Genomic DNA, 11,470 nt, shown 5'->3' with positions numbered 1-11,470 from the left:
TTGTCTGTCACACTCTTTGCTTAAAGATAAAAAATTTATCAAGGTTTTAAATGATTCAGTTGATGGATGCTTTTGATATGTCTTATCCTGGAAAAAAAATAGCCATACTATTAAACGGCAAATGCAATTATGTTTAAACAAAAGAAATGAATGGTGTCCTGAAAAACAGCTTTATATTTTCTAAATCCAAAACTAACTGGGGACATCTTCGTAAAATAAAAACCTCATAAATATAGGTATTCTACGATAACGAAGTCGGCAGACCAAAACTGACATTGAAAGTTGCGGGACATACATACCCTCTCATGAAGACAATACTTTTCTGATACCTCTCAATAATAATGATAAGCGTGTCGTTAGAAGTTACATCAGGGATGTAATGCAAAACAAACCTCAATTTGGTGTTAATAAATAACATACAACATACTCCTCTGTCAGCCAAAATTTAAAGAGGTCATTTCAGGACATATATTCCACAGCAAATATACTCAAGAATATGTTTAAAAAAAATTAGGTTCCTCCTTTTGTGTGACTTCTGATGAAGGCATCACTTGATAATTCCATGCCTAGAGATCAATGTCTAACTGTAGTGTCTGTGGTCAGGCTTGCCGGCTTAGATGACACATATCGAATTACAACTGCATGAATCGATGCTCATGCTATTGATCACTGGATTGTGTTGTAAAAACGCGATTATTTATAGATCGCAGCCTTAGAGCTGGAATATTGGTGATAATCTTAAACATTAAGCCATCCAACATTAGTTGCCTGGATGGTGTTCCTTGTTTCTAAGATGTTTTCTTTCGTAAACACTAACTTCTTGGCATTCTTTGTTCGTAATGCGTTCCTTTCTACGGAGACGTTTGATTCGATCGCAAGAATTCCAGTTTCAAGGAGACAAACCGATTTTATAATCAGACCTTTCCACCTTGAGTCTATTTAGTGTAACATAATGACATATGTTTATAGTTCCGCATAGATGAGCTTGAAGGCTGTTCATCAATAATTCATTGACCAGTATGTTACCCATTTAAATATTCTCAAGATGTCAATATGAAGCATGAAATCAGATACAAATCAGTCTAGAGGGTTTCCGGTTTCCAGTGTTATCAATCAATCGTCACACGAAGAGTTCGATACTTCATTAATGGTGAGGCACTCTGTGAATATTGTCATCCAGCCACCAGGACCATTGTCATAAAGGTGCGGCATGAGGATGGTTGTGTGGGAATTTGTTCAGTTTGTTCTCACCGTCACCATGAGTTACAGCTCTGCTACACAGTCATGTAGCATTCTGACATTTCATCATCATGGAAGTTTGGATCGACAAATGTTCAATGACACTTTCATCACTGAACGCAGTGGTTCTGACAAAGCGACATGTTTTTGGAGGTGTTTGGGTGATCCTCAGTGCAACATGGTACTGCACAATCCAGCGTCCCAACGTTGCCGCTTGTACTATTCGTCCGTCATCACTGGGGGTGAAGAAGAGGCAGGTTGGCAATATTATACAGGTGACGGATGCTGTCTGTCATTCTTGTCGTATTCTTATAGTGATACATGATCTGTCTTTGCTTGTTTAATCTTGAACACTGTATGCCGACCTTAGGAAGTGTAACGGATGGTTGGTTTAACGTATCCATCCTTGTTTGAGTGTCCCACTTTCATTAGATCTTAAATGTAACATCGCATTACAGGCTTAAAGTCACGGTGTGGAATTAGAAGGAAGTTACGTAGGAGATACTAAGTCCCACGTAGGAGATACTAAGTCCTACGTAGGAGATAGTATGTCCTACGTAGGAGATAGTGACACCAAACAAATTTTCACCGTGGCCCTAATACGCTTCCGTAAATATTAGCTATGTACTAATGTAAAATATTGTACAAACACATGTACCTTCCACCGTTGTTTGTTTAGATCAATAAAAGTAATAGGTGCCCATAGGTATATTAAAACGGAAATGTTTTCATTCGGGAAGGTTTTTTATCCCATACCTACCGATGTGACAAATTATACTGAACCGCATAAGAAACGCCACAACGATAGAGGTTTCTTTGAGGAGTTTAGAAGACCAGTTTTGCTGTGTTGAGTATGATTAGCAGAAATGGTGGTTTCCACAAGAATTACACCACACTAAAACATATCTAGGGACACTGTTGTAGCCTAATGATTAAAGCGTCCGATCGCGATGCAGAAGATCCGGGATCGATTCCTGAAATGGGTACAAATTTAAATGTACCAGGTTTTTAATCGTTGTATTCTTGTTGTTTTAATTTTGGTTAGCATTTTGTATAGTCGCCATCGGTTGAAGGGATTGTGTAAATCCAACTAGGGTCCATGCAGGTAGCAAAGGTACTGTAAGTCCCCATGGTCCCTAGTGTGGTGATCTACCTTCAGTTGTTGGCGATCTATAGCCTGATCGTATAGTGTATCGTCCTAATGGTGATGTTGTTTTTAACTTTCCATGCTAGTTTTAATTCCATTTGTGATATTCTAGTTGTTTTACTACCCTTCGTTGACAGGTTTTATTGTAGACATATAATTAATTTTGATATTAGATGTTCTCGTCACGATATGGCTGAGATATTGCCGATGTGACGTTAACTTTTAAGTCACTCACTCTCTGAAATGGGTACATTGTGGAAACGATTGCGATGCGTTTATTACCGTAATCTGTACAGATAATTGGTAAAATGACATCGGTATCGGTATTAGTACAGGTTTGCATACGTGAAGCCATAAAATGCGATTATGCCTGTTGTAATAGGCGACTAGCGGGATCGGGTGGTCAGGCTCGCTGACTTGGCTGACACATGACATCGGTTCCCAGCTGCGCAGATCGATGTTCATGCTGTTGATCACTGAATTGTCTAGCCCAGACTCGATTATTTACAAACCGCCGCCATATAGTTGGAGTATTGCTGAGCGCGGCATAAAACTAAACTCACTCACTCACGTATACATGGGGACAATGGAAAATAGATAAAGGTAAAGGAGGATGTACAATCAGTGTTTACGGGTTAATTCCTTTCTTAATATACAAGCCTTATATAAACCCTTGCCTAAATCACACAACACTTTAACATTGATAATGCTAAGTAGTTGAATAATTTGAAATACTGATGGACATTTATTTCAAACAGTATGGCTTGACATACATTACTCTATAGTTATGACATAATGGACATCTTAATATAGAGCGTAGTCCATCCTCAAGTTGGACAGCTGGCTAAACATAAACTGAATAGCCCGATCAATTATTATATGTATTAGGCTAAATAAAAAAGTGAAATCTTTCTCAGGCATTGGCGCGTCACTTTTATTTTGTTTTGCCACTTTAAAAAAACTTAATTTTGACTTGGCAGCGTCCCGATCATCCTTTGTGCACTTTAAGAATGAGAGTCTGTAAGAACGCGTGTGACTGAATCTACAAGCCATTAACACGTACTAAACTTCCTAAGCTGTATTTCTGAAAGAAAAAAATTAAAAATGTGTTCCTCCCTCGTCCCTTTTTTCTATCTTTTTTCTACCGCCTTAGTCACTCCTGAAAAAAATGTGCCCGAGAAACATTTATTTATTTTTTTTATGCAGGCTTATAACTACAAGATAATCGAGTAGTAATTTGTGTCTTATCCATATTTCACTTAATCCAATATTGACAAAAAATATTGCACCTGATACGCCCATTTTTTACACCATGGCTCTCCACTTCCTCACTCAAATACTCATAGCAACCACGTAAAATATACTGAACCACAAATTTATATCGCTTTGTTAACAAGGTTTTCAATCCAAATCGACTTCTATTACCAAGATCATTGTGTGTTCTGATGAAAAAGCATACAGAGCACACGCACCTCACCGGCAGAGGTGGTGAAAGGTTCCGAGTCTATATATTTGATCTAAACTCATTTGATAGTAGGTTATTATGGATAACTCTGTATTGTAAACATATGTAGTTCCTATGCTTCACAAAGAAATGCAAATGATGAGTTCAGTGTTCGATTATTTCAAACCCCATAAACGTGGCAGGTCTCGCAGTTTCTCGTCGGATGAAGCATTCATATCCTAGGGTAGGTAATGAGTGAAATGCTGCCCTCTCGTGTGGTGTAAGGTTGTCAACAAACGGATATTACTTGTATTTGGTCATCAGCTGTGCGAGTAATGAGGGCTGTTGGGGAAAATACTTATTTCTGATCTCCTTTGTGTTCTTTTCCAGATGCATTGAATTCACACTTTCATGCAGTAAATCTGACAAATATGTTTTTTTTTCGCGACAGCGGGCATCCCATTGTAAACTCTTTAATAAATTGGTCTCTGCAGTTTAAAGAAATATGTATTTCAAGAAAGTCATTTGTAATTTGTGTTGAAACTAGTTTTCTGTATATGCACAAGTTTTGCTGAAATAATGACGAATAATTAACTCTGAACCATTCCTACCATTATGAACAAAGTCGTCTACTCGATCTTGGTAGGTTCAAGTAATCAAAAGTTTTCATCAATAAAACCAATATCTTTTCAATCTGGCATACAAAACAACGCTCAAGAGACCGTTGGAGCGCATTAATTATGAATGTCGATAACGAGTTGGATGTTTGATACTGATATATTATCAGATGAAGTTGTCAATCACTGGTGCATCACATGATCCCGGTCACAAAACCTGACATGATGACATTTGTTTCAATCCAAGTTAAAAGTCCACTCAGAACTGAGAACCCGTGAAATCCGGGTTAGAATTGATGTTCAACAACTTACTGTTGTTGTAAAAGTCGACAAATGGAATGTGGTAGTCAGGCTCGCTGACTTGATTAACATGGCAGCGTATCCTACATCGATGCTCGTGTTGTTTATCATTTGTCTGGTCCAGATTCGATCATTACAAACTCCGCCATATACCTGGAATACTGCTGACATATAAGAAACTTGAACACATGCCGTCACATATATTTGCCAAAACGTCAACAGGTATCCCTGATGCTAAAGGAGCGGGGCTGTGGAACAGCGAAGTCGTTAAAGCATTTGGCCGTCAAGGGTTCGTTAGTACACATGAGTACAATGTGAGAGGCCCATTACTGGTGTCAGATATTGTTGGAATAGTGTTAAGTGTTTCGTTGTCACTGACTGACTGACTGACTGACTGACTGACTGACTGACTCAATCACTCACTCAATCACTCACTCACTCACTCAATGGAGCAAACAAAGCTTATTACACAAATAACTGCTTCAGCTGTACTGAGAGTTCGGAATTACCAAAAATTAATTCATAATGAGTCTGATGTGGAATCTGTGTTGTGTTTAGTTGCCTGCAGCTACTTCCGGGTCCTGAATGCTCTCTTGGTGATGGCGAACCAGACCCACGTGGATGTCACCTGCTCCAGCGGTTTCTTCTACCTACCGACCACGTCAGGCAAATGTTTCCATGACAACGTACCATTAGACATAGGACGGTGTATGCAGACCCTGTGGATTGACCCGGTACGGTGACACATATATTTAAACACCATTATGTGCTTTCTTCAATATATACATCACTTCATGATAAAAGTATTTATCTGGTAGCCAAATGACAGTTGGAGGGGACTTTGTCATAGTTTAAAATAAGCTTAAAGGCACATTTCAGTCACAATGAATGAAGAAAAATTTCTTAAATTCATCATCGAAATCAACATTCTAGCTATGGGGCGGTGGTCTGTGGACCAATCCAGTGATCAACACCATGTACAGCGATCCACGCAGTTAAATCTTTGCCATTCTCCTTGGATGTGTTTATCGTTGCTCCAGGCTGAACACTTGTTTCGAGATTCCTGCAATTTCATTTGCAAAATGATAAAGCTTTCTTTGACCATATAAGGTCCGTTTATCAAGATTAAGTTATTGAAATGTATTTTTTATAAAGAGAGTGAAATAGAAGAGACACAAAGGTTTACTATACTTGATCAGGTACCTGCTCACTGTCTTCTTTACAACAGGTGCGAGTGTTCAGGACACCTCTCCCTGCTCCCCTGTCCAGTGGTGCGGAGATTATCGTGGAGGCAGCCTCAGATGGAGTCAACATGTAGGTTTTTGTGAAGTGTACAAAACATTTTTTTTTCAGTTACATGGAAAACTGCATCAGTATACTATTCAGAAGTAGGGTAGCTTCATTTTTATTTCACGATGTAAAAAACTGAAAATATGTCGGAGTCAGTCAATGTTAACTTGGTATTAATGAATATCTTAAGAGAGCATCACCACTTGCACTTCCAAATGGTCATGGCTGTTTGTACAGTAAACGCTCCTGGAGGATGGTTGGTATATGACGTGATATTCGCATGTGCACAATGTTCATTTATAAACAAAAAATAACTTGGCTGGAAACAAACACTAACAACTGCTTGATACAAGATGATTGTCAAACTTAATATAGTCAGTGATTTATCCTTGAAAACCATAAATCTGAAGAAATCTACCTCGTTGTGGACGTGCCTGTGATGAAGAGAATAAATATGTCTTGGTAAGGTTTGTTCAGGCTTACACTTCCTATCCAAAAATTGAAAGTTAAGGTTCCCCTACCTTTTCGAAGAGTATATAAATAAGGGTTATTAAGTATTGACGGGACACATGCTGTATCCTAGGAACCGGCATTTCCTTTCGATCTGCTGTCAATGAACATGACCAAAGCAATTGGTCAGACAAAACATAGGGGAAGGATTGTATTGTGCATTTCACGTCTCCATATAATCACAGCTTATCACCTACTGGCCTGACAAAACATAGGGAAAGTTCGCGCTGTACTTGTCACGTCACGTGTCCATATGACCACAGCTGATCGCCCACAGGCCAGGCAAGACATAGATGATAATTTCCGCTGTACATGTCATGTCTCCATATGACCACAGACTATCGCCTATGGACCAGACAAGGCATAGATGATGATTTGTGTTGTACATTTCATGTCTCCATATGACCACACACTATCACCTACAGATCAAACAAGACATAGGCGTTCATTTGTGTTGTATGGAAATAGGATATGACCGTAGTTATCTCTTTTGTCACGTGACTCCTTTAAATGACTTTGCATAAGATATGCTTCCGTTCTCACAGCAATGAATAGACGGGGTAAAGAGGCTGGTAACCTACTAGGACCTTCCTGGCAACTTGGGTCGCATACGCCCCACTAAAATGAAAACGAAATTCTGACAATCACTCTTTTTCATTGACTGCTTTGGACATGCATCTCGTGTAGGTAGACACAATAAGATGAACAATGTAAATGTGTGACACGGTTACATGGTTACGCGTCGGAATGTTTCATGGCTAGAGACATCTGAAAAAAAGCTCCATACATTGTACCTATGTGGGGAATTGAGCCAAGAATTTGCCGTCGTTATATTCGATGACTTTAAATGAAGGGCTTGCGCTAAGCGTAACTGACAGTGTGATTGTTGTGGTATTGTTTAAATCGGTGACATTGTTTTCAGTCGAAACTGGGTGCGTCTTCATGTAAATGATGACAGTACACTGGCTATGTCTTTGGTGGTGCGATGGGACACAATGGACATAGGCTTCAACACACGGACATCTGGCGTATGGTCGAATGCACTGAGCCATCCAGGTGTTGGCTTTACGCCCTACGTCTTCTCTAATCTCTCCATCAAGATCACAGACACCGAGTTCCTGGTACGTTGGCTGTAACTGACTTTAAAGAAGGGTATTAATATATGGATGAACATCTTCGTTATGACAGTGAGAGCGACGTTTCGGTGTAGGTTCGGACTCCGTTATCAAGACTGCAATGAACAGAATGACGATAGAGGGGCGTATTTACAAGTGCAAGGAGATGTAAGCCTGTTCATCAAGTGCTGGATAACGGTGTAAGTTTGTTTGGATTGATGGTTATTTAACACCACTTTCAGCAATACCCCTGCTATATTGTGCCGGTCTGTAAATAATCTAGTCTGGATGAGACAATATAGTGATAAACAGCATGAGCATCCACCTAAGCATTTGAAATACTATGACATGTGTCAGCGAGCCTTACCACCCAATTCCGTTTCTCGCCTTTTACAACAGATCTCACTCGCCGATAACCGTCTTAGCACCTACACCGAAATGTCCCTCTTACTGGGACAAAAAAGTTGCTCGTCCGTGTTTTCTTGCCCATCTTTACTGCTCACACCTTTAAATGCCGTCCAAAGAAGTTACATGTGATTTAATCGTCAGTTTGGCTCACTAATGCAATGAAGTTAGATTGTTTAGATTGTGTTCCTAAATAAAAAAGAAGTTGTTTAACAGTCTAACATTACAATATTGATACAGTTCACTATTTGTTACGAGGGTCGACAAAGGATGGAGACGGCACAACACAGGTTAATGAGTACATAACTTTGTCGTCACTTCTGTACGTGCTCATCTAACACACGGTTGTCCCTTTCTCATCGGTCCACTTTTGAGCCAACTATTGTAATAATAGGTTTCCATGTGATTCTGAATAAATGAATGCTTAAAAGAATGTGTGAGTGACTGAGTATGGTTTTACACCACTTTCAGCAATATTCTACTAGCATCACATTTAAATATTGACATTTCGCCAAATCCCTATTCCAACGCGTTGTCCACAACTCAATGAATCATGCATCAAAAGGTGGAAGATATTATTGTCAGACATTGGTCCAAACTACCAGTGTTGGACAGAGCAAGCATGCAGAAATCTTAAGGAAACAGCATTAATGTACCATGATTTATGCAGGCAGAGTGAGACAGGTCGAACGGTGTGGCCAATATGGGGCTTTCGCAATGTCTGCTGGCAAGAACCTTCGCCTTCAGCCAGATCACCATCATCAAGCTGATAAGTCACTACCACTAGAGATTCTATATCCAAGACTGCCAGAGATCACGAAGACCAAGAGTAATGACGAAAGCTACATCCGGGAGTTCAACTTCCGGAACAGATTCATGATGACGACAGCACTAGGACACGCATTCAGGAGGCCCTTGACCCGCCAACACTGTCAGCTCAAACTACAGTCGGCACGAACAGTATTACTGAAAGTCGTTTCAGTCTGTTCAGAAGAGGGGAGAACGACTGGTGCCAAACTGTATTCAAGAAGATTATCCATTTGGTGGGGAAAGCGTCATAGTATTCGGCGGCAGTTGTGATCAGAGAACAACAAGTCTTCTTATCTTCCGGGGAAATCTGAATGCCCTGCGATTGTGGTGCCCTTATTCAATACCAGCCAAGAGGTGTATTTTTTTCAGTACGACAAAGCAAAGCCTCGCATGCCAGAATTATGTAAGAATATATGCACAACGTCACCGTAAATGTATACGTATTGCCCTCGTCAGCGCGTTCTCCGGGGTTAAACCCCATTGGACATCTCTGGGAACCGACATCAACTTGAACAGACACACACACAAGATTCCTGCTGACGTCATTCGTCATCTGATGGCTTCTGTGAGGAAACGTCAGTATATGACTTTTTAAGGACTTTAGTGAATAAACTCTGTTTGTGTGTTTATTAATTTTGATACCTTAATACTCTTTCTTATAGTCTGTTTTCAGTGAAACGACGACGAATTTCACTTTAAGCAAAACAACTTTTATCTTAAGCTGAAAAAAAAATTCTGAGTGTATTTGTGCATACGTGCGTGAATGTGTGTTACGATGGGACAGCCTGTGTAATAAAAACATTGATTTCTGTTAATTTCAGATATCTATTGATGACAACAATCTCTTCAGTGGTCCAATAAGGGTTCCAGTACAACAGGCCAACATGATTGAAGTGGATTTCACACTTATCAAACGACTGCAACTCATATATCCATAACCGATGATATCCGTGCCTAGTCTCCTTCAACAGTTTTCCCTGTGACGACACCTAAAGTCGTGACAAGTCAGTCATGTGACTGACATCATGAGCATCGATCATCATTCCTGACACAATAGTTGGCAGCAGTCGAGAGGCATCGATCATCATTCCTGACACAATAGTTGGCAGCAGTCGAGAGGCATCGATCATCATTCCCGACACAATAGTTGGCAGCAGTCGAGAGGCATCTATCATCATTCCTGACACAATAGCTGGCAGCAGCCGAGAGGCATCGATCATCATTCCTGACACAATAGTTGGCAGCAGCCGAGAGGCATCGATCATCATTCCTGACACAATAGTTGGCAGCAGCCGAGAGGCATCGATCATCATTCCTGACACAATAGTTGGCAGCAGCCGAGAGGCATCGATTACCATTCCTGACATAATAGTTGGCAGCAGCCGAGAGGCATCGATTATCATTCCCGACACAATAGCTGGCAGCAGTCGAGAGACATCGATCATCATTCCTGACACAATATTTGGCAGCACTATTTCACTTTCTACATTGTCTTTTTACTTTTTCAGTTCTTGTATGTTCCGACTTTGTTGAGATGCCCACAATCTTTGTACAGATTTATACTGTGGCACATGCACGTTAAAATCCATACATTGTGAAAGGAAAGGCATGTCGTTATGAGGATCAGCTTGTCCTGGTAATGACGTGAGCTATAAATGTAGTGCAAATGATATCATAACATTTAGAGGTTTACCACACTCTCAATATGTCGTGAAAAGTAGCAAGTGACACTCTAGCAGATAGAGCCTTAAAAACATGACTTATTTATTATCGGACACTTTGTTGAAGTAGCAGTACCTAATATAATTTTGAATACCATATTTTGCATCCTCATTTAAGCTTAATTGCAATTTGGCCGGATACATTTCGTGGGTTTGGGGGCATAGTGAGGTGACCCGTCTAAGGTGCCATGCTAGTAGTGAAAGGTGCCTGAATCCATCTCCACCTGCGATCGAGTGTCAAAACCTTGAAGCTAACATTACTAGGAGACTCTTCAAGTGTTGTCACAACCTCTAGTGGGAAGTGCACAATCCCGTGCTCTGAAGAGAACCAGATGGTGGACACACGAACACGTGCAGACATCTAGTCACGGGTATAGTATAGTGCTGTATCAGTGGACAAAACACAGTGACTATAATTATGTTCCAGTCCATCCAGTTGTGAATGGTACCTCGTAGGGATGGGAAAGCCACATAAGCTAAATGTTAATAATTGCAAATGCTGCTTTCTCCCCAGTTTTGATTGAAAAATACAATGTGTCGTTGAGAATGGCGTCCAATGATAGAGAGAATAAAAAGCGTCTTTGAGCAGTTGAGCTACGCCGGATACTGGCGATACACAAAGACATACACACTGTAAGAAGTCACAGCCTTTGGGTGTGATCTTTTGTACAGCACTTACCTCGACTGTTCTACTCTTACAGTAAAACCGTTTGTTTGGGTACAGAATGTGTGAAGATCTTGTCTCTGGACCACCGTCAGATCATCAACAATACCATACAGCCCTGCCTTGTCACAATACCATGAGTATACCAGTTCTACACAGTTGTTCCCGGATGTTGTGCACATTCAAAATGTATCCACTTTATCCATCA

At 40.3% G+C, this 11,470-nt stretch overlaps 1 protein-coding gene across 1 annotated transcript; it reads left to right on the top strand.

Annotated features, from left to right (window-relative positions):
- Nucleotides 1-1,216: 1,216 nt before the first annotated feature.
- Nucleotides 1,217-9,815, top strand: LOC137260473 (uncharacterized). Its single transcript, XM_067798140.1, has 5 exons — nt 1,217-1,514; nt 5,306-5,481; nt 5,976-6,061; nt 7,470-7,668; nt 9,699-9,815. The coding sequence occupies exons 1-5, from the start codon at nt 1,217-1,219 to the stop codon at nt 9,813-9,815; spliced, it is 876 nt and encodes a 291-aa protein (XP_067654241.1).
- The last annotated feature ends 1,655 nt before the right edge of the window (nt 9,816-11,470 follow it).

Source organism: Haliotis asinina, chromosome 13 (genome assembly GCF_037392515.1).
Source record: "Haliotis asinina isolate JCU_RB_2024 chromosome 13, JCU_Hal_asi_v2, whole genome shotgun sequence".
Lineage (NCBI taxonomy): Eukaryota > Metazoa > Mollusca > Gastropoda > Lepetellida > Haliotidae > Haliotis > Haliotis asinina.
Note: the sequence above shows the minus strand (reverse complement) of the source record. Positions and strands in the feature narration are given on the sequence as shown.

Bases quoted from the DNA above. Each gene is read 5' to 3' on its own strand.
- LOC137260473 (XM_067798140.1), top strand. From the start codon at position 1,217: ATGGTTGTGTGGGAATTTGTTCAGTTTGTTCTCACCGTCACCATGAGT. The intron at 1,515-5,305 runs GTGACGGATGCT...TGTTGTGTTTAG, and splicing joins AGGTTGGCAATATTATACAG to TTGCCTGCAGCTACTTCCGG. The intron at 7,669-9,698 runs GTACGTTGGCTG...TGTTAATTTCAG, and splicing joins TCACAGACACCGAGTTCCTG to ATATCTATTGATGACAACAA.